Source organism: Ictidomys tridecemlineatus, chromosome 3 (assembly GCF_052094955.1).
Source record: "Ictidomys tridecemlineatus isolate mIctTri1 chromosome 3, mIctTri1.hap1, whole genome shotgun sequence".
Lineage (NCBI taxonomy): Eukaryota > Metazoa > Chordata > Mammalia > Rodentia > Sciuridae > Ictidomys > Ictidomys tridecemlineatus.
The window spans coordinates 139,420,682-139,448,582 of NC_135479.1; the positions used below are offsets into that span (position 1 = coordinate 139,420,682).

At 43.1% G+C, this 27,901-nt stretch overlaps 1 protein-coding gene across 27 annotated transcripts in view; it reads right to left on the reverse strand.

Moving 5' to 3' along the window:
• LOC144376372 (palmitoyltransferase ZDHHC19-like) overlaps window positions 1–27,901 on the reverse strand; it is a 112,524-nt gene that overhangs the window by 80,412 nt on the left and 4,211 nt on the right. For 19 of the 27 annotated variants that reach the window (XR_013436815.1, XR_013436810.1, XR_013436808.1 and 16 more), the window contains exons 1-12: window positions 21,395–27,900; window positions 20,745–20,884; window positions 19,812–19,981; window positions 19,267–19,372; window positions 13,928–13,998; window positions 13,457–13,595; window positions 9,074–9,221; window positions 7,297–7,328; window positions 6,711–6,815; window positions 4,395–4,542; window positions 2,599–2,630; window positions 2,017–2,121 (exon numbers count right to left, since the gene is read on the reverse strand). Coding sequence is in view for 5 of the 27 variants with exons in the window: in XM_078043908.1 (XP_077900034.1) it covers window positions 2,017–2,121; window positions 2,599–2,630; window positions 4,395–4,542; window positions 6,711–6,815; window positions 7,297–7,328; window positions 9,074–9,221; window positions 13,457–13,595; window positions 13,928–13,998; window positions 19,267–19,372; window positions 19,812–19,981; window positions 20,745–20,884; window positions 21,395–21,428 (1,230 nt within the window). In the remaining 22 variants the exon portion in view is untranslated. Of the gene's footprint in view, window positions 1–2,016; window positions 2,122–2,598; window positions 2,631–4,394; window positions 4,543–4,770; window positions 4,843–6,710; window positions 6,816–7,296; window positions 7,329–9,073; window positions 9,222–13,456; window positions 13,596–13,927; window positions 13,999–19,266; window positions 19,373–19,811; window positions 19,982–20,744; window positions 20,885–21,394; window position 27,901 lie in introns of those variants that run through there. The other 8 variants (XR_013436804.1, XR_013436819.1, XR_013436821.1 and 5 more) reach the window with 8 other exon arrangements.

Consider the following 27,901-nt stretch of genomic DNA (forward strand, 5'->3'; position numbering starts at 1 on the left):
GGGACTGTGATCCCAAAGTCCAAAACCAAATGGCTGTGCTCAGTTCTGCCTCAAATGTGTGCACCAGGAAGTGTGTGCCAGAAAGGGGGCTCTAAAGGGTCCTGGGGAGAAGAGATGCCGTGGCTGAGACCCTAGTACCTTCGTTCTTGGAGAGTGTTCCAGGGCTTAAGCTGCAGCCCAGACACCACTCTGGAGAACGTGCCCCCAGAAAACTGCATTCCCAGCCCCCAAATGAGGATAAGGCCGCTGTTGGTCCTTGATGAGATCTAAGGCCCTGTGTCCCAGGCCTGGAAGCCCATAACCCAACCCTCATTTACTTCAAGTCACTCTTTGAATAAGAGCAACAGTTCATAGAACAGACATTTGGAGGAAGAGACAGGAGATGAAGGTGAGAGATGAGGGGGGAGACATCTTCTCCATGTCCTGGGGGCTGCACAATTCAGCAGGACCTGTCATGCAGCCACAGGCCCCCCAGGGCAGCCACGACCACTACACAACTAACCAAGCAGCTAGGCTGGAGACCAGGGTCAATAGGAGATAGAGTCAATGTTCATTCCTTGATTTTGCCTCAGCTTAAAGATAGGTTCTAACTCAGCTTCTGCTAACCCTGAGAGGGCAAAAAAGCTTTGTCCCCAAGTCCTCGAGGGCCCTCCAAACAGGGTTTCAGCCCCAGACCTCAATGAGGTCCCCGGATTCCATGCCCAGATTAGCTGGCAGCTCCTTGCCTGAAAGCTTTGGCCCATCAAAGAAGAAAGACAGCTTGTGTCCAGAGAGTCACATGGCCTCCTCATAGTGTGACACGAGGGTCTTGAGAGGAGAATCCTGAGACAACAAGATCTCCAGCATCTGGTGTTTCTCTTTGCCATGCACCCTGAGACAGAGCTGCTGGGATGTCTCTGTGGCCTCTGAAGAACTTGCTAGCACCACACAGTCAATGATGTCAGCCACTCCAAGCTTCAGAGTCCAGGGGATGGCCGTAGGGGACAGTTCTGTCTCTCCAAAGAGCAAAAGAATCCTGCTTGGGGACACCCTGAGACGGGTGGCCATGTGGTCCACCACACTCTGAAGGGGCTCCGACATTCTGATGGGCAATCTGATCAGGTCGGCCCGACACCGAATTTTCAGTGGGAAGAACTGGGGATCTTTATATTTCACTGTGGTAGTTTCCACTACAATAATCTATCATTAATCCAGTCTCATAACGTTTTATACAAATATAATGCATACTCTCCCTTTCACTTCAAAGAGCCAGTTGTAAGGAATATAGAAAACACAGCCTTCTGTCATTAGATGGGAATCAATGTTGGTCCTCAGAGCCACCACATCACAGGCCAGCCCCCTTAGTACTTCTCTCCCTGGCTCCATCTGAGCTCATTACTGCTGAAATTCTCCCTCAGCTGGTGGGGAATTTCACTCTCATCTGTCTGTTTTTTTTTTTAAAGAGAGAGTGAGAGAGAATAGAGAGAATTTTTAATATTTATTTTTTAGTTCTCGGCGGACACAACATCTTTGTTGGTATGTGGTGCTGAGGACCGAACCCAGGTCGCACGCATGCCAGGCGAGCATGCTAAACTTGAGCCACATCCCCAGCTCGTCAACTGTCTTTAGAATGTCATCAAGGCTTTGAGAGAAATGTCAAAAGGAGAAATAAAGTACATAATCTGGGGAAGAAGAAACATCTAAGTTCCTGGTAGAAGAGTTACCCACATTATGAAACAGAGAAAAAACACAGCAATAGATGATCTCTCTGGAAAAGGGGATAAAACATGGAAAGAAAAAACCCAGTGAGTTAAGTATTCTAACTTTTAAAGAAGCCATGGATTCTTATTGTACAAAAAAGTGGTTTTTGATGAGTACTCTTTAGATAAAAACTTTAATTTAATCTTAAATTAATCTTCTCATAGTAAAATATTTTAAACTTGAAGCTTTTTGAAATTATCTCTGAAAGTCAAATGCAAACAGCTGTTTTTCCAACACACATGCACAGATGTGCACACCACGCCATTAGTCACTCACTGGTCTTGTATGGCCAAGTTGTGGGGCAGTGGAAGGTTGTTCCTCTCCATCACCATCCTCTTCCTCCATTACAATTGCTAATTTTTCCGGCCACTTGGTGTTCAGCTGTGTTCAGGAGCAAAGGAAGACAAGCCAGGAAAAGTCAAAGATTAAAATGTGACCAGGTCTCCTTATATTCAACAAGCTTTAAAAAGTTATTTTTTCCATAGCTAATTTTTAAATGATTAAACCTCACTGGTTACAATATATTCAATTGAAAAATAAAGATGATTTTCTGAAATATGGAAAAGTAAATAAACATATGATAAATATTCTGGAGTGCTATTTAGAAACATTAAATATTTCTTTACCTCTTATTTTATTTCTTAAACATTTTTTAAAAGTTATTGGTGAACCCTTATTTTATTTATTTGTATGTGGTGCTGAGAATGGAACCCAGTGCCTCATGCATGCCAGGCAAGCACACTACCACTGAGCCTCAACCCCAGCCCTACCTCTTATTTTAGAAATGTAAAAAAAAAAAAATTTGTTTTCGTAACCTTAATTAGAACAAGAACTATAAGAAATACATCATCAACTTACTGCTGGTCTTCCAGAAGGGAAGCAATCCTTCTCTGAAAATGAAATGGAAAGGAATGTTAACAGTTTACCACAGAAAACTTTTCTATGACAAAAAGAAAAATAATATAAAAGAAGAGCAAGTAAAATGTGTTAAAACCGATTTCATTTTAAGTAGAATTACTTCTCTAGATATATGATAGTAATAGTAACTTAAAAATAAAATTTGTATAAGACTCAGCTACTAACTCTTTAATCTTAATGAAACCTTAAAATACATTTTGAAAAACCTGAATTGATCATTCAAATGACTGGATTTCATGGTATGTAAATTATACTTCAATCAAGTTATTAAAATATAATGGAGAACTAGCCTGGTAATTCCATGCCTATAATCCAAAGGGCTCAAGAGGCAGAGACAGGAGAATATTGTGTTCAAAGCCAGCCTAAGCAATTTAGCTGGGTGCTTAGAAACTCAATGCGACCCTGCCTCTACATAACATACAAAATAGAGCTGGGGATGTGGTTCAGGGGTTGAGTGACCCTGGGTTCAATCCCTGGTACCCTGCCCCCACCAAAGTGTAATGAAAACCATACCCACCCAAGCTGTATTAAAATAAAACATTTCTTCTTTAAGATACTTTCTTAAGCAATAAAGGTGATTTGACAAATATTCTTGAGTACCAAGGAGCAAGGTGATATAAAGCCACCAAACATGGAAAGTGGGAAAAGAATTCTTTTTGACATGGTTTGTTTCTTTGTAAAATGCAACTTACTAGTTGACTCAGAAGTTCTAGGTGAAAGTACGAGCTTTTCCTAAGGATACCAGGTAAGTTATTTATAGAAAAAGTCAAGATCAGTATTACTTGCAAAGAACTCTACTTCTTTTTTGAGCATAGCCTTTCTCTCTGTGATGATGTAAACATATTAAATACAATTAATCCAACCACATATGATTTTTGCATACTTAGATTATTTTTAAAAACTATATATATGACTTAGAGACGGAAAACATATTACATAAAAATTATATATCTTGGGGTTGTAATGGGCAAAATCTACCCAGAGAGAAATGAGAGAAATGATGTTGCATCTTTTAATGTACAGTGCAATGAAGAGAAAGCAGGAGAACCAGCTTGGGGAAGGAGAGTCTAACTAAATCTCCAAAGACATTTCAGGGATTGCTCAACCAACTGCACCACATGGACTCCATTCCACCGATGCTACTTTACACAAACTGTTTTTAAAAATTTAGTATACTTCAACTCTTACTCACTGAGATTCTAATTCTGAGGAATAAATCCTTTGAGGTAAGGTATTTATTTTTATGTATTTGCATGTAATTTTTGAATAGAAAATACTTTTTATTTCAAGGTCCATGCATTTATAAAGCAAAAATTCCTAGGCCACTGACAATAAACATATCTCTAGCATAAACATGTCTAGAAATCAACAATTTTTCCTTCTCAACTAAAAAACATTTAAACCGGTGAGGAGGAAAAAAAATACCCAAGTAAATGTAACAACATGGAACAAGTGTGAATCCCACTAGCATGTTGAATTATAATGTATAAGAAATATGGGGGGAAAAGTAACAGATCCAATTCCATTCCTAACAAAATTATGAGATCAATGAAATCCTCAATCTCCAGATGATGTTCAAGAGCCATCCGGACAGTTGACAAAAAGCAATATCTATGTAGGAGAAAGTAGGAACAATACAGTTTATCCTTTTATTTTTCCAGAAATGATCTTTTTATCTATCAGTGCTTCACAAGTTTCCATGGGATTCAGTCTTTTAGCACTGTCTGAGGTCTCACCAGTAGGAGGAAATCTGACATTTTTCTTCTTCAAGGTGCTGGTGTTATAATACTTGTTGACACCCCGCACAGCTAGAGGATGCTCCGTTGGCTTTCCTTTGAGGACCCTGAAGGTTTGTGGCAACTGAGCCCCCTGCTCTGCCATGCCCTAACAAAGAGAAATTCAGACATGAGTTGTGGTTTGATGCTCTAATACTATCCATTTTCAGAGATAAACATCCCCATACATAAAACAAACCCATACACATAATTTTAGATTTGACTAAAATCTAAATGGACTCGTTTTCTAATACTCTACTTTTCCATATTTATTTTGCAAATCAACAGGAAAGATCCAAACAGAGGAATGGGAATGGAGTGCTGGGTTTATTTGGGGAGAGGGACAGAAGTGTCAAACCTGTATTTCCACTTGTTCATCATCCACCAGAGTAGCTCCTAATGGAAAAGGCTTAAGCCAAGAGCATAAGTCAGGGAAAGGAAACAGGAAGAAGAATGCTTGGTTATGTCTGGTTCTGCTCTAGGCTTTACACAAATAGAGAACACAGGGCGGCTGGCCCATTCCAACTTCAGCACTTCAGGGAATACAAAAGTAGGGATTTGAAACCAAGAACCCACTTTATACAGCGTTTACTGTTTCAGATCTTTTTAGGCGGGGAGGAGGAGGAGTACAAGGGATTGAATTCAGGGGCACTCAACCACTCAGCCATACCCTCACCCTTTTTAATTTTTGAGACAGGGGTCTCACTAAATTGCTTAGTTCCTCGCTTATTGCTGAGTCTGCTTTTGAACTTGCAAACCTCCTAAGTCAGCCTCACTAGCTTCTGCGTTTACAGTCATGCTCCACTGAACCCAGCAATATATTACACTTTTTTTTCCCTTAAATTCATTTGAAATGATCTAGTAGTACTTTAAATGGTCATGCCAGATTTTTAATTAATTTGCTACTAATGATATTTGAGTTGGCTTTTTGCTACATTTTGCTATCAAAATAATGGGACACAATCCATAATCTATGCTGTTCTATGGTTTCCCTAGGACACACATGCTAAAAATTACATTTCTGGGTCAAAAGGTATGTAGGTGAAAGTAACATATTCATTTGTGATTTGGGATAGATACATGAAGGGATTTTTAAACAAATTTTTTTTCTTTCTTCTTCTTTTTTTTTTTCTTTTTGGTGTTTGGTGTTTTGGATTAAACCCAGGGCCTTAAGCTGCTTAGTGATTAGGTAAGACTCCCTCTTATTATTGAATGTTTGCATCTTTGAATGATCACCCTCCACCATTATGTGACACCCCATGTCACACAGGACAATAAGCTTAGGGTTCTTGTTCTTGGCCTGGAAGCTCTTATTGTCATTTTATATGCATATCTCCTGCCTTTACTGTTATTATTTTTAGTTAAATGGTTTTATCTTTTAAAGATACTTTTATAAGAGACAAGACAGGGTGGTAGAGGTGCTTTTGACTTTACTTTATTTGAGAAAGCAGTTAATAGCTTTTGGGAGATAGATTTTTTGGGTTGGTTTATTCTATCAGAACTTCATTACTCATCATGAAAACCCTTGAAACTGTCTCACAGCTCACTGATGCTATTGCATTTAAAAGTTGTTTTCATTTCTATCTTTATGTTTCACTGTGGTAGTTTCCACTACAATAATCTATCATTAATCCAGTCTCATAACATTTTACACAAATATATTGCATACTCTCCCTTTCACTTCAAAGAGCCAGGAGTAAGGAATATAGAAAACATAGCCATCTGTCATGAGATGGGAATCCAATGACGGTCCTCAGAGCCACCACATCACAGTCCATCCCCCTTAGTACTTCTGTCCCTGGCTCCACCTGAGCTCATTACTGCTGAAATTCTCCCTCAGCAGGTGAGGAATTTCACTCTCAACTGTCTTTAGAATGCCATCAATGCTTTGAGAGAAATGTCTAAAAAGGAGAAATGAAGTACATAAGATGGGGAAGAAGAAACATTTAAGTTTTAGGTAGAAGAGTTACCCACATTATGAAACAGAAAAAACACAGCAATAGATGATCTCTCTGGAAAGGGGGGCAAAACATGGAAAGAAAAAACCTAGTGAGTTAAGTATTCTAACTTTAAAAGAAGCCATTGATTTTTATTATTCAAAAAAGTGGTTTTTGATGAGTACTCTTTAGGTAAAAACTCTAATCTTAAATTAATCTTCTCATAGTAAAATATGTTAAAGTTGAACCCTTTTTGAAATTATCTCTGAAAGTCCAATGCAAACAGCTGTTTTTCAAACACACATGTACAGATGTGCACACCAGGTCATTAGGCACTCACTGGTCTTGTATGGTCATGTTGTGGGGCAGTGAAAGGCTGCACCTCTCCATCACCATCATCTGCCTCCATTACTATTGCTGATGTTTCCGGTCCATTGGTGTTCAGCTGTGTTCAGGAGCAAAGGAAGACAAGCCAGGAAAAGTCAAAGATTAAAAGGTGATCAGGTCTCTTTTTTTAAACAAACTTTACGAAGTTATTTTTTCCATAGCTAATTTTTAAATGATTAATCCTCACTGGTTCCAATATATTCAATTAAAATTAAAGATGATTTTCTGAAATATGGAAAAGTAAATAAACATTATGATAAATATTCTGGAGTGCTATTTAGAAACATTAAACATTTCTTTACCTCTTATTTTATTTTTTTAAACATTTTTTTAAAGGTGTTGATGAACCCTTATTTTATTTATTTGTATGTGGTGCTGAGAATGGAACCCAGTGCCTCATGCATGCCAGGCAAGCACACTACCACTAAGCCACAACCCCAGCCCTACCTCTTATTTTAGAAATTTAAAAAATGAAAAACAGATTTCTTTTGGAAACATTAATTAGAGCAAGAACTATAAGAGATACATCATCAACTTACTGTTGGTGTTCCAGAAGGGAAGGAATCCTTCTCTGAAAGTGAAAGTGAAAGGAATGTTAACAATGTACCACAAAAAACTTTTCTATAATATAATAAATAATATAAATGAGGAGCATCTGAAATGTGTTAAAACCGATTTCATTTTAAGTAGAATTACTTCTCTAGAAATATGACAGTAATCGTAACAAAAATAATAATTTAATAAGACTCAGCTACTAACTCTATAATCTCAAGGAAACCTTAAAAATACATTTTGTAAAACCTGAATTGATCTTTCAAATGATTGGATTTCATGGTATGTAAATTATACTTCAATGAAGTTATTAAAATGTAATGGAGCCCTGGCCTGGTATTTCCATGCCTGTAATCCAATCGGCCTAAGTGGCAAAGACAGGAGGATCTTGAGTTCAAAGCCAGCCTCAGCAATTTAGCTAGGTGCTTAGAAACTCAATGCGACCCTGCCTCTACATAACACGCAAAATAGAGCTGGGGATGTGGTTCAGGGGTTGAGTGCTCCTGGGTTCAACCCCCGGTACCCTGCCCCCACCAAAGTGTAATGAAAACCATACCCACCCAAGCTGTATTAAAATAATACATTCCTTGTTTAAGATACTTTCTTAAGCACTAAAGGTGATATGACAAATATTCTTGAGTATCAAGAAGCAAGGGGATATAAAGCCACCAAACATGGCACCTGGGAAAAGGATTCTTTTTGACATGGTTTGTTTCTTTGTATAATGCAACTTACTAGTTGACTCAGAAGTTCTAGGTAAAAGTACGAGCTTTTCCTAAGGATACCAGATAAGTTATTTATAGAAAAAGTCAAGATCAGTATTAGTTGCAAAGAATTCTATTTCTATTTTGAAAATAGCCTTTCTCTCTGTGATGATGTAAACATATGAAATACAATTAATCCAACCACATATGATTTTTGCATTCTTAGATTATTTTTAAAACTATATAATGACTTTAGAGATGAAAAGTATATTAAATAAAAATTATATATCTTGGGGTTGTAATGAGCAAAATCTACCCAGAGAGAAATGAGAGAAATGATGTTGCATCTTTTAAAGTTCAGTGCAAAGAATAGAAAGCAGCAGAACCAGCGAGGAGAAGGGGAGTCTAACTAAATTTCCAAAGACATATCAGGGATCAGTCAACCAACTGCACCTCGTGGACTTCATTCCAATGCTGCCTTACACAAACTGTTGTTAAAAATCCAGTATATTTTACTTCTTATCCACTTAGATTCTAATTCTGAAGAATAAATTTTTTGAGGTAAGATGTTTATTTTTATAATTTTTGAATAGAAAATACTTTTTATTTCAAAGTCTATGCATTTATAAAGCAAAAATTGCTTCTAGGCCACTGACAATAAACATATCTCTAGCATAAACATGTCTAGAAATCAACAATTTTTCCTTCTCAACTAAAAAACATTTAAACCCGTGAGGAGAAAAAAAAAAACCCAAGTAAATGTAACAACATGGAACAAGTGTGAATCCCACTAACATGTTGAATTATAATGTATAAGAAATATGGAAAACGATGTAACAGATCCAATTCCAGTTCTAACAAAATTATGAGATCAATGAAATCCTCAATCTCCAGATGATGTTCAAGAGCCATCCAGACAGTTGACAAAAGGGGTATTTATGTAGGAGAAATAGGAACAATAAAGTTTATCCTTTTATTTTTCCAGAAATGATCTTTTTATCTATCAGTGCTTCACAAGTTTCCATGAGATTCAGTCTTTTAGCACTGTCTGAGGTCTCACCAGTAGGAGGAAATCTGAGATTTTTCTTCTTCAAGGTGCTGGCGTTATAATACTTGTTGACACCCCGCACAGCTAGAGGATGCTCCGTTGGCCTTCCTTTGAGGACCCTGAAGGTTTGTGGCAACTGAGCCCCCTGTTCTGGCATGCCCTAACAAAGAGAAATTCAGACATGAGTTGTGGTTTGAATTGCTCTAATACTATCCATTTTCAGAGATAAACATCCCCATACATAAAACAAACCCATACAAATAATTTTAGATTTGACTAAAATCTAAATGGTCTCGTTTTCTAATACTCTACTTTTCCATATTTATTTTGTAAATCAACAGGAAAGATCCAAACAGAGGAATGGGAATGGAGTGCTGGGTTTGTTTGGGGAGAGGGACAGAAGTGTCAAACCTGTATTTCCCCTTGTTCTTCACCTACCAGAGTAGCTCCTAATTGAAAAGGCTTAAGCCAAGAGCAAAAGTCAGGAGACAGCAGACAGAAAGAAGGATCCTTTCTTATGTCTGGTTCTTCTCTAGGCTTTAGACAGAGAACACAGGATGGCAGGCTCATTCCAATCTCAGGAATTCAGGGAATACAAATGTAGGGTTTTGAAACCAAGAACCCACTTTATACAGTGATTACTATTTCAGATCTTTTTTGGTGGGGAGGAGGAGGAGTACCAGGGATTAAATTCAGGGACACTCAACCACTCAGCCATACCCTCAGCCTTTTTATTTTTTGAGACAGGGTCTCACTAAATTGCTTAGTTCCTCGCTTAGTTGCTGAGTCTGGCTTTGGACTTGCAAACCTCCTAAATCAGTCTCACAAGCTGCTGGGATTACAATCATGCTCCACTGAACCCAGGAAAACATTACAGTTTTTTTCCCCTAAATTCATTTCAAATAATCTTGTCATACATTACATGGTCATGCCATATTTTTAACTAATTTACTACTAATGATATTTGAGTTGATTTTTTAAAACATTTTGCTAGCTAAATAATGGGACAAAACCCATAATATGTGCTGCTCTCTGGTTCCCCAAGGACACACATGCTAAATATTACATTTCTGAGTCAAAATGTATGTATTTGAAAAAGTAAGATATTCATTTGTGATTTGGGATATACACATAAAGGGTTTCTATTTTATTTACTTTTATTTACTTTTATTTTATTCTTTTGCTGTTTGGTATTTTGGATTAAACCCAGGGCATCAAGCTGGTAAGCACCTGCCAAACATTACCACAAGTTACCTTTAGTTCCAAAGTCTTAATGTTATGGAGTCAAATTGGCTTTTTTCCTCCCCCATCTGGTGGACTGGGGACTGAATCCAAGGGTGCTTTAACACTGAGATTCATCCTCAGTCCTCTACCTTTTTGCAAATTTGGGACAAGAGTCTTGTTAAGACCCCAACATGTGTATCAAACCTGTGATCATCCTACCACTACGTGGAGCCTCTGGGATTACAGGGGTACACAAGTTATTATCATTATTATTATGATCATTAGTACCATTATTATTCAGGATTTACAGTCTCACCATTTTCCCCAGGCTTATCTCAAACTCATGGACTCAAGTGATCTTTATATATCAGTCTGCAGAGTAGCTGGAAATACAGGCATGTGCCACAAAGCCCAGCTTTCATGTTTATTTAAAAAAATATATTAGTTGTAGATGGACACAATACCTTTATTTTATTTATTTTTATATAGTGCTAAGGCTCTAACCCAGGGCTTCATGCCTGCTGGGAAAGCACTGTAACAGTGAGCCACATCCCTAGCCCTAATGTTTTTATTCTTTTAATTGTTTTTGGAAGTACTAGGTATTGAAGCCAGGAGCATTATACCACTGAGCTACATTCCCAGCCCTTTTTACTTTGAGATAGGGTCTTGCTAAAACTGCCCAGGCTGGTCTCAAACTTATGATCCTTTTGCCTCAGCCTCCTGAGCTACTGGGATGATAGGCAGACATCACTATGCCCAGTCATCTTAAATTGCTCTTTTTTATTCTGGGATTCCTATCCCATGTAAAATGTCTTATCAATATGAGATTGTACAGCCAAGTGTGGTGGCATGCACCTGTAATCCCCCCTGCTCAGAAATCAGGAGCAGGAGAGTCACTGCAGCCCACAAATTTGAGACCAGTCTGAGCATCAGAGGAAGCCCCCTCACGCCCAAAAAAATGGAAAAAAAGAGATAAAAGTGGGGTACTCTAATAACTAACAGTGAGAAAATAACCCAAATTTAAATGTAAGGTCTCTGGTGTGGCTCAATGGTAGAGCTCTTGCCTAGCATGCTCAAGGACATGAGTTTTCATGCTTATTCATACTAGCCCCAAAGCAGAAATCTAAAATCTCCTAATCCTCCTATATAATAAAATATATATATGTGTGTGTGTATATCTTCATATCTATGTGTGTGTGTGTGTGAGAGAGAAAGAGAGAGAGAGAGTGTGTGTGTGTGTGTGTGTGTGTGTGTGTGTGTATACACACATTTTCCCCCAGCACTGGGGGGTTGAGCCTAAAAACATCCTACCACTTGGCTTTTTCCCTAGCTCTTCTTATTTTGAGATACAGTCTTGCTAATTGCAGAGGCTGGCCTAAAGGTGCCTGAGTTCCTGAGTTGCTAGAATTAGTCATGTGCCGCCAAACCCAGTTTACAATCCCTTTTCTAGCCAGTCCAGTGGTGCACACCTGCCTTCCAGGACACAGCACACTGACATAGGAGGTTTGCTTGACCTCAGAAGTTCAAGACTAGCCTGGCCAAAATACTGGGAACTCCACCTCAAACAAACAGAAAACCCACAAAACTGATGGTCAATTTTTCTTTCCTTTTCCACATCTGAGGATTGAATTCAGGGGTGTGTTACCATTGACCTACATCCCCAAAACTTTTTTTTGATACAGAAAATAATTCTCTTTAAGTTACTGATCCTTGACTTGTGATCCTCCTGCCTCAGTTTCTTGAGTAGCTGGGCTTATAGATGGGCACCGCTGTACCCAACTATATTATCAGTTTTCAAGTGTGCAGTAAATTAACTGGAACAACCTTATTGACCATTATATCCCCAAAACTTACTCATGTTTAACTGAAACTTTGTAATTTCTGAGTAATCTACTACCCTATTAGGACTCATAATAAACAAGTTCCCTTCCTATTATATGGAGTCCTTTCCGGCACACTTGGTATTACCCACGCTGGTGGGTATTGTCCATCTGAAGCCCTTGCCAGGAAGCCAGACAGGTCAGTCACTGTGATTATTACTGTTGCCACATTTTAAGCATGAGAGACATGCTGAATGTCTTGCCCAAGGGCAAAGAGTCAGGCAGTTTTGGTTCATGAGCTTGAGTCTCCAGAGAGCAAGGATCTTCCCTTCCAGCAGGGCTCTGTCCCAGCCCCTCAGAGCCTCCACCCACACTTCCCTGAACCTAGGACACATAGGCACAGCTGCCATAGGAAGCAGCACAAAATATGTGTATATAACAGACATGGGGGTCTTGGCACTCTCAACAGGGGAGTGAGTACTCAGGAACAAGAGACCCACACATGGGGGTCAGGGGATGAACTTCTGCTGCTTGTCCTGGCATTGCTGGGTGTGAAGGGAGAATAGGAGGCCAAGCCTCCCTTGGAAGCCTCCCAATGCACCACTGGGCTGATGAGAAGCTAAAATCAGAGTCAGTACGTGAGGGATCTCCCTATCCTCCACCCCACAGCTCACAGTCAAGTCCCTGGATGCCTAGAGGCAGGGCAAGGGAGAGAGCTGGCAACACATCACAGCAAGGGACCATGGGGGGCACTGTGGGTTACCCACCCCACTGTACACCTAATGCTCCACACAAATGTTTCACATTTATGTCAAAAATTTCCATAAATAAAGAATCTGGAGTGCTGGGGTTGTGGCTCTGGGGTAGAGTGCTTGCCTAACTTGCATGAGGAACTAGGTTCAATCCCCGGCACCACATAAAAATAAACAAATAAAATAAATATATGTGTCCATTTACAACTGATATTTATACATGTACATACATACACACATACACACAAACAACACACATACACACACACATATAAAAGAAACAGAATTTTCTTTAAAACATAAACTACTGGACTAGTCTCAGTCCTCATTAATAGATGAGGAAACTAGGGACCAAAAAGGTAAGGACTGGCACAAAGCCAACCAGAAAGTGTGTTTTAGTCTTTTCTCTTTCTCTATCCAGGGACACCTGGATGTGCTCTGAAGCCCTGTGACCTGGACCCTGCACCCTCCAGGTCCATAATCCCACTCCTTATGCTCCAAGTGCTTCAGCTTTAGGGCCAGCCATACATCCGGGGCTTCTCCCAACACATGTGAAACCACAGACCCCCATGGTTCAAAGCACACCCGATACTCCTTACCTTCTGTACAGGTGCAGCCTTGCCACTCCTTGGGGGGGCCTGAGTGGTGCACCTGGGCCAAAGGAGGTCTTTAAGGAGTTCTTTTGGCCCCCAGTTGGTCCCCTGGTCCACCTGAATGCAGACCGCCTCGGACATGTACCTGGGAAGCAACAGGCCAAATGCAAGGAGTCACTACCCACCTTGGGCTGGTCTCCCTGACCACTCTCACCCTCAGCTGGGAAAGACAGAGCCCAGGGCTCTCATCCAGGAGCCTTATCCAGGCTGCCATTCCCCTCGAGCACATTTCTTGGGGCAAGAACGTACAACACCAAGGAAGAGTGAAATTCCCAGAAACTCCCAGAGTGCCCTGGAGAAAACCCCAAAGGAAAGGAACAGAGAGTGTTAAGGCTGGGAGCTGGGGACAGGGACCAGGGAAATAGAGCCAGCTTCACCCCTCCCCCCACCACTTGAGCCCTTGGTTTACCAACTTACTTAGGTCCCAAGGGTGCACAGAGTGCGATGTAACAATTTCTCCAGCAGCCCACATTGAATGCCTTGTCATACTGGAGGGAAATGAGGAGGGGAAGAGGAGCTCAGAATCAGCAGGACTGGGCACGGCCATCTCCCAGGGACCCTGGCTAAGTTGGTCAGTCAATCCAGGGCTCAACCTGGGCCTGTGGCCAGGCTCTAGGTACAGGGGTGCCCAAGAGTGACCCAGGGCCTCCTGCCTTCCCAGGCTCCCAGGAAGCATGACCTCCCTCAACCCACTTGTGAGCAGCTGTCCCCAGATAGTGCTGACCCAGCACCCACCTCTCCTGCCTTCTCAGGGCTCCTAATTCCCTAGTGCTTCCCTTTGCAGGATCCTTGCTCTGTCTCCATTGGCCTCACCTGTCCTCTCACCTCATCCTTCCAGGTACCTTTTAAGGTCTGTCTCGTTCTGTTCTGCTCAACTATCCAAAGATGGTGTCACCACCCCACTCCCACTGGACTGTCTTACCTCTCGATTTTTCTAAAAATCTACCTTCATTGAGTTTCCCTATCTGGGAGACCAGTGGCAGCAGGGGATGCCCAGATATATTTCCCTAGTGAAAAATCAGATTTTCCAAGAAAATCTGAGCTGAAGACCTTCAGTACACAAAGCAGGAAAAGTTAAGCTCAAAGGTCATGTCCTTCCCAGGACTCTGACTGGCTTCTCCTCTCCCTTAATCTACTTTTCTCTTTCCCCTGAGTCCATCCATCAGTCTCGACCACTCCTCCTTCCAGAACAGGTTGAGTTTCACCCCAACTTCATGAGCTTTAAGTAGCAAATACTCTGTTATAATGAAAAGTGGCCCAGCAGCACCTCTATCCACCCCAAGTCTCCAATGGCCTACACATGAAGACTTTCATCTTCAACACTCTCCTCCCCTGAAGGAAAGACAATTCCACATCAGAACAGCTCTGGAATATGTCCAAAAAGCAACTCGAATCAATGTCCTCTATGAGGTTCTGCCTCCTTTAAGGTGTTCTCAGTACTTAAGAAATGAGTATACCACCAGGTACAGTGGCACACACCTGTAACCCCAGGGAATTGGGATTTTGAGGCTGGAGGATCACAATTTCAAGGCCAGTCTCAACAACTTAGCAAAGCCCTCAACAATTTAGTGATACCCTATCTCAAAACAAAATAGAGCAAGGATTAGGGATGCAGCTTTGGTGGTAAAGCACCTGTGGGTTCAATCCCTAGTACCAGAAGAAATAAATTAATTAATAGCGGAGCATTAAAAAATTACAGAATCTTTAAACTTTGAGAAAGAATATTTGATTAGATATATATCATGTGTAGAAAATATTGATCATACATAAAGTATAGAAAATGTTTAAGGAATGATAGTAAATTTCTAAGAACTGAGCAGCAAATGTGAATACCATCCTCCCCCCACATGCAACCCTATCACACACAACTGGAATCCAACAGCTCTGAGGCACCCAGACCAGCCTCTCTCACTGGCTCCACTCTTGGGGCTCCTGCTCCAATTCTGTGTCTCAAACACCCTCACACTCCACAGGACCAAAATCCAGCGGCATCTTCTTCTTGCCCCGTCTTCTGCCTAACTTCCTGCTGCCTCTCCTTCTTCCCCTTATCCTGGGGGGTCAGGGCACCAGGCTTCTCTCTGTTCCTTTCCTCTTTCCTTCTATCCCCAAATGTTGGTTCTTCTGTTTGATGGTTCACTCATTGATTCAGATGTCTGTTCTCTGTGTGCTGGGGATCGAAGAATTCAGGGCCTTGCACATGCTAAGCACACACTCTACCACTGAGATGCACCCCCATCAGAAATATTTCAGGGCATCAAAAATATTCTCTCCAACCAGGCACGGTGGCACACACCTGTAATCCCAGTGACTTGGGAAACTAAGGCAGGTTTCAGACCAGCCTCAGCAACTTAGTGAGACCCTGATTCATAATAAAAAGTAGCAGGGACTGGGAATGTAGCTCAGTGGTAAAGTGCCCCTGGGTTCAATACTGAGTAGCAAAGAAACAAAGCCCCGTCACTGCACTGGGGATGGAAAGCACCCTGCAAACAGCATGGCCAACCTACTTTCAGTGGGTGAGGGCAGCTGTTGCAACCCGAGGCCCTGTGCACCAAGGGGAGTGGAAAGGGAAGAGCAGAGAGAGAGTATCATGGGAACCATGTAGGCAACCCAGCTCACACCACCCAGGTACATGCAGAGGAGAAGCCCAGAGAGTTAAGTGCTGAGACAGCGACTTCTGGTTTCAGAGGCTGTGTCTAGACCAGAAAGAGTAGTCTGAAGATGTCTGCTGAATTTGGCCATTAATGAGAGCATCATCCTGACAGCAAGGGCTGGGCTGACTTGGGCCAGGAAGTGAAGGGGGAGCTAGTGAACAAGGTCAACTCTTTCAGGAAATAAGGCCCAGAAGGTACAACAGGTGGAGTGGAGGCCTGGGATGTTAAGGCTGGGACTTGTGTGACATTTAAGCTGAGCACAAACATGTGTAGATGACCATGGGAAGGAATGGTAGTGATGTAACAGCGGCACACATGGCACTCTCTGGTACCAGCCACTGTTCTATGAGGTTTATATGAATTAACCCACAATTCTCTGTTTTACAGATAGGAAAATTGAGTGACCAGGGGCTGAGTAGCATACCCCAGGTCTCCCTGCTGCTCAGTTCTAGAGCTGCGATTTGAACTTATGTGGTCTTCACCAGAGTCTTTGCCACCAACCACCAAGCAAGTGAGTCTAGAAGGAGTTGCAGACAGGGAATGGAGAATGGTGGGAGTGAAAGTTGGAACATGGGATCAGTGCCTGAAATTAGTGCTGCCAATAATAGAAAGGAGCCCTGTCTGGTGAATCTTAGAATGCAGACCACATTTAGGCCCCTTGAGACTTGGGGATCCTGGACTTGGAAGGCCTCACCCTGAGCAGAGGAGGAAGAGCAATGGACTATGGCCTGACCTAGGGATGGAAAAACCACAGGATGGAGGAAGGGAACAGGCTGACAGGCAAACTCAATGATGATACTAGAAGCTGGAGAGAGGAGAAGACAGGCAGACCACAGGGCTGAGGAATAAGGGCCAAGCACAGGAGTCTGGGAGGGAACCAAATATGACAGTGGTGGGGTGGTGACTAAAAGGATGAGAGGTGATGAGCAGACAGGCTCCTCTGTCTGTTCTGCTATCTGGGTCTGCAGCTTCCCCTCCCCCACTGATGCTGCCCACCAATCTTCCTGAAAGAGCCTTTAGTCAAGTGATTGCCACACTAAAGGAATCCCAGGGCAAAGATGCCCACTCCTATGATCCTAGTGGATGCTCAAAGAAAAAGCAAGAAAGATAGATGGGGAAGAAAGCAATGAAACTGCTCCACAGGACATGAAGTTCCATTCAGAGTGAACAACAATGAATGCTGGGGAAGAAGCTCAGTGGTCGAGCACCCCTGGTTCAATCCTCAGTGCTGGAAAAACATCAACACTAAGGACTCCTGCTCTTTGGAAGATGCGATGAAGAAAATGAAATATCAAGCCATGAATTGCAAGAAAAGATTTGCAACACATAGATCTGAATCCAGTATACAGAACTCCTAAAACTCAATAAAAAATAACACAGTTTTTTTAAAAAAATGGGGAAAAGTTTGGAGCAAACACTTCACCATCAATATACCCATGGCTTATAAGACACGAAAATATGCTCAACATCATTAGTCATTAGGAAAATACAGAGTGGAGCCCTAGTGATATACCACTACTCATTTATTAGACAGGCTACAATTTGAAAACAAAAAGGAATAGTGACCAATGACAGTGTCAAATGCTAGTGAGGATGTGGAGCAACTGGAATTCTCATTCATTGCTGGTACAAAATAGAAACAGTAGAGTTGTTATCTAAAACGTCCCATATGTTTATCTTATGACTCAGCAATGCCACCCTTAACAATTTACCCAACAGAAATGAAAACTTATGTCCACATGTCTATGCATCAATGGTTGTTGTAGCAGCTTTATTTATAACTGCCTGAAACTGGCTGGGCACAGTTCCCCATGACTTTAATGGCTTGGGAGGCTAAGGCAAGTGGGTGACAAGTTCAAAGCCTCAGTAACTTAGGAAGGCCTTAAGCAACTTAGTAAGACCCTTTCTCAAAATTTTAAAAATTTTTCAAAAAGAAAACATAAGGATGCTGGGGGTTGGGTTTGGTGAGGCTGGGATTGTCGATCAGTGGTTAATCACCTCTGGGTTCAATCCCTGGTACAAACAGAAAACAAAAATTCTGCCAAAACCTAGATGCAAAGTAAAAATCCTTCAATTGGTGAATGTACAAATAGTCTGTAGGGAAATACACTACTACACAGAAACAAAAGACAATAAACTACTGATGTGAGCAACTACATAGATGAATCTCAAATGCATCCTGCTCAGTGAAGGAAGCCAGACTAGAAAGCCCACAACACCATTTATGCATGATTCCGGAAAGAGAAAAACCACAAGGACTCAGGGAGAGAAAATGACAACAAGAGATGAAAGGATTTTTCTGGGGTAGTGAAACTGGTTAACCTTGATCTTGAGAGTACAAAATGTCATTTGTCAAAATCCCTAACTATAGATGAAAAAGGGTGAATTTACTGTTTCTAATTACCCCTCAATGAATGACATTTTCACAGAATTTTTCATGGCTCCCAGGTTTCCAGTTCTTCCAAACAAAATTCCATGCTTGGCTTTCTGGGCCTTTCTAATCTTGACCCCCAAGGGGTCAACCTCATTGCCCATGTCACCTTGTGTTTGAACTAGGATCCATTTCTTCATCATTCTGTTAAAACCCTACTTTCAGATTTCTGTGCCTTTCTACAAAATTGTACCTCTCACAGTCAATGCCCTCCTGTCTGCCTCTCCAAAAGCACACCTAGGACACAGAGAGTGGCATGTTCTCCTCTACAGCGTGGGCTTCGCCAAACTCCCAGTCTCTTCCATTCGGCTACATCACTCAGGACTGACCCCTTGCTCAGAGTGTTCCTGGTGTCTCCGGGTGTTATTCTGATGGCAGGTTGCTTATCAACACAAGTGCATGATGTACTTACTCACCCCTACACCCATCCCTCAAATAACCGCCACCTAGAACACCCAGCACACAGTAGGCTTTCAATGCAATGCACCAAGGAGGCAGAATGGACCCAAGCTCCAGGGTATAGAAATATCTGAGCTGCATCTTCAGAGGTGGGTCTGGAAGGACTCATGAGGTACCATCAGGGCCAAGGGCAGTGGAGAAAGTGCACAAAGTGTCTAATTGAAGAGGTGCAAGATGCCTCCACACAGCCAAGGGCACACGCACTCACCACTTACCTTCTCCTCATAGGGTCGCCTGGCGGTGCCCACCGCCACTGCCTTGATGAACAATTGCAGGATGAGCGGGACCAGGAGGGCCCCAGCGGGTACAGCCACTAGGATGCTGTGCATAGGCTAAGAAGGGAAGCCACGGAAGAGCTCCTCCTTGGCCCCACTTTCGACCCCACTGCTCCCTCCTTCGCTCCCTCTTGCCCCAGGTAGCACCGCTCATGGCTCTCCCTCCATGGACTGGACAGTTAGTCCAGTACAACCAAGGGAAACCTCCCTCCACCACACTGTCCTCCTACCTGTCCCTTTTCAACTTTCAGTATCCTACTCTGTGGGCCCCTAGATTCTTAACTCCACAGGCATCCTACCCCGCCCATGTCCCTGACTCCACTGGCCTTCCACCTGTCCCTCACAGGTGCTGCCAAGTGACTTCTCCCTCTAGCCCCGACCACATCAGACCCTCCCCTGCCACCCTGACCCTACTGGGCTGTTTGTCCCTCCCTCCCCACCACACCAGCTCTTCCCAGTGTGGGCCCTTGGGACTGTGTGGATACGTCATGATTTTGTCCAAAAACGCCATGTTCCTCCTGCGTAAGATGAAAACAACGCAGGTGGCCAGCACGGTACCCAGATACAGGCACAGGGACATGAGGAGTAGCAGGTAGAGCCGGATGTTTCGGTGCCCCACGCAGTTATTCACCCACCTGCAATGGTGGTCGAACTCCTAGGGGAGAGGAGACAGGTCTGAGGGTCCTTCTGGAATGGCCTCCATCACCCCCTAATCCTGAGGCCTCCCCTACGCAGCCCTCTAGGCCGCCTGCTCTTGACCTTACATAAGGGTTCCCATCTCAGCGAGAACCTGGCATTTCCATGGTGAGAGCACAGTTAGGACCTCATGGCTCATCAAGTCACCTGTCCTGAGTGAGCTCTTTAGAGACAAGACCTGCCTGGTGTCACGTGGACCAGGACATGAAAACTCTGGGCCTCCATTTCCTCAAGTACTAAAAAAGGATGAAAAATATGCCCTTCCACTACCGGCTGTCTGCACTTGTGAACCAGAGCAGGGTGGGCACATCAGAGAAATGCACTCAGAACCCAGGAAACCCTCCAACTGGGACACCCAGACCAAGACGGGCAAAGATCCCCAGGACAGAGCAGCAGTCAGCCTAAAGGGATGGGGATCTAGTATCAGCAAGCCAGGGGAGGGCAAAGTCACTGCCTTTCCTCCCCCTGACTCCACCAGGCTCCGCACAGAGGGTATGCCCGTTGTATGTCACACCTGTGCAAGCAAGGCCAGCCTCCCTGGACAGGTGCAGACACAGAGGTGATGACATATATAAGTGACCAACAGTGGCTGACAGCCACTTGAAGCACTCTGGGAACATGGTCTGATACCCTCACCTGGCCCACTCATGATGTGAGGTTCCTGGTCCTGGCCAGGTGCACGGAGATAGGTTGGTGAGTGGACAGGCAGGAGGAGCACTCACCTCCACACAGATGTTACACCTTTTGCAGTGGAAGGTTCGGGGCGGGCGGTGAAAACAGCACGTGGGACACCACGGCATGTGATACAACCTGCCATTCACTCGTGCATTGTATATAGTCTCAGGGTACTGCTCGAAGGCGCCTGGCAGAAGGAGAGGTGTGGGCAGTGGAGGAGGCCCTTTGATCACTGTGATGCTCGGGGCAACCCCATAGCTTCACTGGGCATCAAGAAGGTGGGGAGGAGGAGGGCAGGGGAACCCCGGTCCCTGTTGAGCAAGCTGACCACTCAGATGGGCTGCAGTCAGAGAGAAGGGCTGTCCAGCACAGGAGCTTCACATGGAGCTCCCCCTGTGGAATAGTGATCAGTGCTTGGAGTCGAGTGTGAAATGGGAAAGAGGAAGGGGGAACTGTGTGGTTGGAAGAGCCTGCTGCCTCTCTTGCCCCGTCCTCCCTTCTAAAGCAACTGGAAAACCTCCAGGATTCTGTTTTTCACACTTCAGTGGTTTGGGAAATGAAGTGCCAGGGCCCAAGTAATAATGACAGGGTAAGAAGGGATCCTGAGGCCACAGGTGGGGTCAGCCCTTTACAAATGAACCTTGTAGGCACCAGCCTTGGGGTGCCACCTCCCTCTCCCAGGAGTCTGAGGCCTTACCTCTATGCAAGATTCCTGGGTCTGAAAAGTTCATGCCAATGAGGCTGTATAAACTCAGGAGGCAGAGAAGTCCGGAGACCACTGGGTAGGCCCACTCTCCATCTTGCGCCAGTGCTCGGCCTCTGAAATCAGAGCCAGACTCAGTTCTAGTCGGGGGCAACCCGGAGCCCCCATGAGGCCTGGCTCACCTGAGGTCAGACCCATACACCTTAAGGACAGATCTGAATATCCAGGCTAGAGACAGACCCCATTCCCTCCACCAAATGTCACCAGCATTACCAGCCTCCCATAGTCCCCCCAAATCCTCAGGCTCCCCACATCTCTGTGCTTCTCACTAAATATCCTACTTCCCCTCCCGGCCTCCCTCCATCTCCCTGCCTCTACACTCTCACTGTCTATTTCCCTTCTGTCTCTTGGTGAGAACCCCACAGCTGGCCCAGAGACTCACGGAAACGTAAAGAAGACAGCACTTAGAGACACCAGAGCTGCCACTGTGAAACAAGCCCAGAGGCTTGAGAATAGCCAGGATCTGGCTGGGGGTCGGGGTGGGGACAGTAAATCGTTTGGTACAGTCATGCTGCTGCGATGCCTGCTCTCAAACAAATGAGAGCCAACCGCTCCTTCTCCTGGCTTGGCACCCAGAGTACCATGACTACAAGTGTGACATCAGAGAGTTCCGGAATGGGGGCTCTGGCTGCTTCCTGTGCCCACTGATATCAACCTTCCCCTGGCCTCACATACACACTTCTGGATGGGGACATGCTGCTCTTACAATGTGGTTTTGTTGGAGCTTGTGAGGATGGATGTAGTTTATCCCCCAAAGGTTCATAGGCTGGAGGCTAGGTCCTGGGTGCGGCACAGTTGAGGGGGTAGAACCTGCAAGAAGTGCGGCCTAGTGGGAGGTAATTTGGCCACTGGGGATGAGGCCCTTGGAAGGGAGTAATGAACTTCTCATGGGTCCCTGTTAGTTCCTGTGAGAGGGGGTGTCATAAAGAGAACAAGACTCATCCTCCCCAGTTTCTGGCCACTCAGTCTCGACCCCTTGCATGTCTTCCTACCATGATGCCATTCACCATGTTGTGATCACTCTCACCAAAGATCAGTCTCAGGGGCTGCCAAATGTTGGATTCTGTGCTAAATAAACCTCATCTCTTTATAAAGTATCCATTCTTGTGTATTTTGTTAGAGCAACAGAAAGCAGCTAATACAGAGCCCATGTCATATGGCTTATGGGGAGAAGTTTGGTGATGGTTAGTTATCCCCCTTTCAGGCCCAGTGCTAATGGAAGTAGGCAGTGCTCCTCACTTATCCTAGCGCCACTTCTTCCTTTTTGTTGTAACAGAGCTCCAGTTTGGGGAGGAGGTAGCAATCTACCAACTAAATATCTTCCCAGTTTCCCTCACTTCCAGGGTGGGCTTTATGACATACTTCTGTCTCAATATAAAACATAAAATGGGCTGGGGATGTGACTCAATGGTTAAGCAACCCTCGGTACAATCCCTGATGATGATGATGATGATAACATAATGATAATAATTTGTACATATTTATGGCATAAAACATATTTTGAAACATGTATACATATACATTATTTCATATTCTTTTTGGTGGTGAGAACCCTTAAAATCTACTTTCTGAGTCATTTTCACGTGCATATAACATTATCAACTGTACTTATTCTGTTGTATGCTATTATTAACTGTAGTCATCTTATTGTACAATAGATCCCTTAAACTCATCCCTCTCATCTAAGTGTAATTTGGCCTCCTGGGACCAGAATCTCCCCCATCCAACGCCCAGCCACTCCTGGGCCCCTGGCATTCACCATTCTGCTGTTTCTATGAGTTCAACTTTTATAGATTCCACATGTTGTCCTATGCCTGGCTTATTTCCCCCAGTAAAATGTCCTTTGGCCTCATTCAATGTCACAAAGGACAGGACTTCCTAATTTTTTTTTAAAGACTGAATAGTGTCCCCTTATATTTCTAAACCACATTTTCTGTATCAACTCACCCACTGATAGACACAGCTTTTCCCATTTCTTGGTTCTGAGACTATTGCTGCAATGAACATGGGGTGCAGATGTCTATAAACACACTGATGCCGTTTCCTTTGGATATATACCAAGTAGTGGGATGGCTGGACCATAGGGTGATTTTTTTGTTTGTTTGCTTGTTTCTGGGGATTGAACCCAGGCCTTTCCATGCAAGGCAAGCACTCTACCAACTGAGCTCTATTTTTAATTTTAAAAGAAACTTCCCATACTTATTTCCATAATGACTGTACTAGCTTACATTCCCCAAAACATTGTACAATAATTCTAGTTTGTCCACATCCAGACCAGTACTTAATATCTTTTGTCTTTCTTTCTTTTTTTTTTATTTATACTGGGGGTTGAACCCAGGGGTACTTTAGCCCTGATATCCATCCGGAGACCTTTTATTTTTTATTTTGAGATCAGTTCTCACAAAGTTGCTGAGGTTTACCTTGAATTTATAATCCTCCTGCCTCAGCCTCCTGAGTTACTGGGATGAAGGCATGTGCCACTGGTTCTTTGGTCTTTTTGATAATAGCCATTCTAATAGGTGTGGGAGGGTATCTCATTATGATTTTAATGTGCGTTTCTCTAAGGATTAGTAATGTTGAACATTTTTTTCAGATTTCTCTTGGTCAATTGTGTTTCTACTGAGAATGCAATGATGTTGGAGTCACAGTCTACCTTCAAATTTTATGTCAATTTCTGTTGTAGCACAAGAAGAAGGAATGACATGCATTGGGTCATGGAAAAAGGTCACGAATGGTACAAGAATCATAACAACGGGTCTATTGAGCTTGGAGCAGACCATGCTAGCCTTAGGTTTTCTTTTTTTTTTGTTTTGTTTTTTAAATTAGGTAAATATGACAGCACAATGCAGTTTGTTTCATTGTACACAACAGTAGCACAACTTTTCATTTCTATGGTTGTATCCAATGTAGCGTCACACCATATGTGCATTCATACGTGTACTTAGGGTAATGATGTCCATCTCATTCCACCATCTTTCCTATCCTCATGCCCCTTTCTCACCTCTGCCTCCCTTTGCCCCATCAAAGTTCCTCCATTTTTCCTTATCAGAGAGAACATTCAGCCTTTGGTTTTGGGGGATTGGCTTACTTCACTTAGCATGATATTCTCTAACTCCATTCATTTACCTGCACATAATTTTATTCTCTTTTAATGCTGAGTAATATTCCATTAGGTATATATACCACAGTTTCTCTATCCATTCATCTATTGACGGGCATCCAGGTTGTTTCCACAGTTTAACTATTGTGAAATGAACTGCTATAAACATTGATGTGGTTGTGTCTCTGTAATATGCTGATTTTAAGTCCTTTGGGTATAGACCTAGGTAGGAGAGGGATAGCTGGGTCAAATGGTGGTTCTAGTCCAAGTTTTCTAAGGAATCTCCATACTACTTTCCAGATTGTTTTCACCAACTTGCAGTCCTACCAGCAGTGTATGAGTGTACCTTTTCCCCCACATCCTCACCGACATTTATTTTGGTCTGTTTTCTTGATAACTGCCATTCTGACTAGTGTGAGATGGAATCTTAGAGTAGTTTTAATTTGTGTTTATCTAATTACTAGAGCTATTGACCTTTTTTTTTCATATATTTGTTGACCGAATGTATATAAATCAAATGCATTTATATACCTCAATGATGAATCAATCTGAAAAAGAAATTAGGAAAACTACCCCATTCACAATAGCCTCAAAAAATAAAATACTTGGGAATCAATTTAACAAAAGAGATGAAAGACCTCTACAATACAAATTATGGAATACTAAAAAAGAAACTGAATAAGACTTTAGAAGATGGAAAGATCTGCCATGCTCTTGGATAGGCAAAATTATTAATGTCAAAATGGCCATACTACCCAAAGTGCTATACAGATTCAATGTGATTCCAATTAAAATCTCATCATCATTCTTATAGAAATAAAAAGCAATCTTGAAATTCATTTGGAAAAATAAGAGACCCAGAATAGCCATAGCAGTCCTTAGCAAGAAGAGTGAAACAGGAGGAATCACAATACCAGATATTAAACTATACTGCAAAGCTATAGTAAAAAAAATGGCATGGTATTGGCACCAAAACAGACATGTAGACCAATGGTACAGAATAAAAAACACAGAAACAAACCCATATAAATACAGTTATCCTCATACTAGACAAAGGCGCAAAAAAACATACATTGGAGAAAAGATAGCCTCTTCAACAAAAGGTGCTGGGAGAACTGGAAATCCATATGCAACGAAATGAAAATAAAGCCCTCTCTCTCACCATGCACAAAATCAAAGTGCGTCAAGGAGTTGGGAATTAGACCAGAAACCCTGCACCTAATAGAGGAAAATGTAGGCTCCAATCTCCATCATGTTGGATTAGGCCCTGATTTTCTTAAAAAGACTCCTAAAGTACAAGAAATAAAATCAAGAATTAATAAATAAAATGGACTTAAACTAAAAACTTCTTCTCAGCAAAAGAAACAATCAACGAGGTAAAGAGAAAGCCTACATATTGGGAGCAAATTTTTGCCACACACACATCAGATATATCACTAATCTCCAGGATATATAAAGAACTCAAAGAACTTAACACCAAAACCACAAACAGCCTGAGGTTTTGCTAGACCAAATCCTTCCTACCACCACACTTTTTTTTTTTTTTAATTTTGTCCTCCTGCTACAGAAATCCTTCCTTGAAAGTGGGAGTCCATTCCATATGGTTAGCCCCTTCCTTCCTCCTATAAGGCACATGGCAACTCTGGACTCTGGCGCAGCCAGAGTACCTTCCCTGCCATTCTTATAATAGCATAATTCTAAATATTACAAATATTACTAATGTTTATAAGTTGACACATGATCCAAGCAGAGCCAAACTGTCTTCACCAAATCTTCTCATTGAGCTTATTCAGATATCAGCCTAGAGCTCCTGTTAGCCCCTTTGCCATCACACAGGGAAAGCTACTGGAGGATAAAATCACAGAAGGGGAAAGCAGGTGAGGAGATGAGGATAAACAAATGGGTTGTTGATGGTGTCCTCTGGACCCTTGAATCCAATCAAGTCTTCAACCAGTTGCACCCTTCCAGACTTTCTAGTTATAGGAGTCAGCTAGTTATCAACTCACTAGTTATGTGAATTGATAGACCCCTTCCTCATTGGCCACGCTAATTTGATTTTTCTATGACTTGCAATTGCAAGGGTCCTGCCACCAAGTGGGTGGGCTGTGGGGAAGGATGGTGGGGCTGGCCTCTGGGCAAGCTCATGGCCAGCATAGGGCCCAGCATGCCCCTGGTGTGCTGCTGAGTGGACTTGAAGAACCACCTACACGGAGAAGCTGGTTGGTAATCACAGAGGCTGGTCTGACCCTTTACCCATGGGTGGGAAGCAGGGCCTGCCTGGGCGACCTGGCTGCATCCCCTCTCTGCCTGCTGTAGGCTGTGAAGCATTTCTTTTTAGCTTGGAGAGCCAGCTCAGCAGGGCAGCTCCAAGATGAAGGGGCGAACTCAACACCACTTCTGGAAAAGCAGCTACTTCCCCATTCTTCCCAGTCCCTGAGCCTGGGAGAGGTGGACCCCCAACTCCAGCACCCGCCACCCCCTTGCAGAGTTCCCTAATGTCCAGAAACAATTTTCAATAATTAACTGAGAGGACACAAAAGGAATTGAAGGACATCAAGTGAAGGGCCTTAGAAAGCATCCATCTGGGGAAGTGTCCCAGCTCCAGTTGCCATAACAAAACGCCACCAGAGGGGTTTATTAAACCACAGAAGCTTAACAGATCATCAGACAGGGCTGAACAAATGAGGGGATTTTCTTTTCTCACAGTTCTGAAGGGTGGAAGTCTGAGGTCAAGGGACCTGAGGCCTATCCTCAGCTTTAGATGGGCTGCCTTCTCCCTAGGTTGTGTTTCCTCTTCTTATCAGGGCCCTTCACATTGGATTAGGGTCCATCCTATCAGCCTCTTTTTAACCTCTTTAGAGGCCCTTGATTAGGATGCTTCTGACTGATTAGAACAAATTTTTTAAAAAGAAGAAGAAAAAAGATGCTTCTGGAACACAAACTCAAGGTGACGACAGGTGAGTCTGTGGGCTCAGGCAGACAAAAGGCCGCAGATGGAATCTGTTTGTAGCTGAGAGCTGAGCACAGATCTTCACAGATGCATAACTGGGCCCAGGTGCATGGAGAGCAGGTGGCGGAAAGGACAAGAGTGAGGCAGCGAGTGCCCCACTGGCTGGACAGACTGTTCGTGCCAAATAACAGGATTTAGTTACCTTAGTCTAGGACACAGAGAGTTTGCAGAGAAACTTTCCTTCCTTTCAACCAGAAGCACGCAAGCTCAGGGACAACAGCTGAAATCTCACTGGTGCATATTTTGTGCCAGACTCTGCATTAAGCACTTCCTGCACACACTGCACACTTGCTTAGCCCTCACAACCCTGTGATCTATATTTAGCCCAATT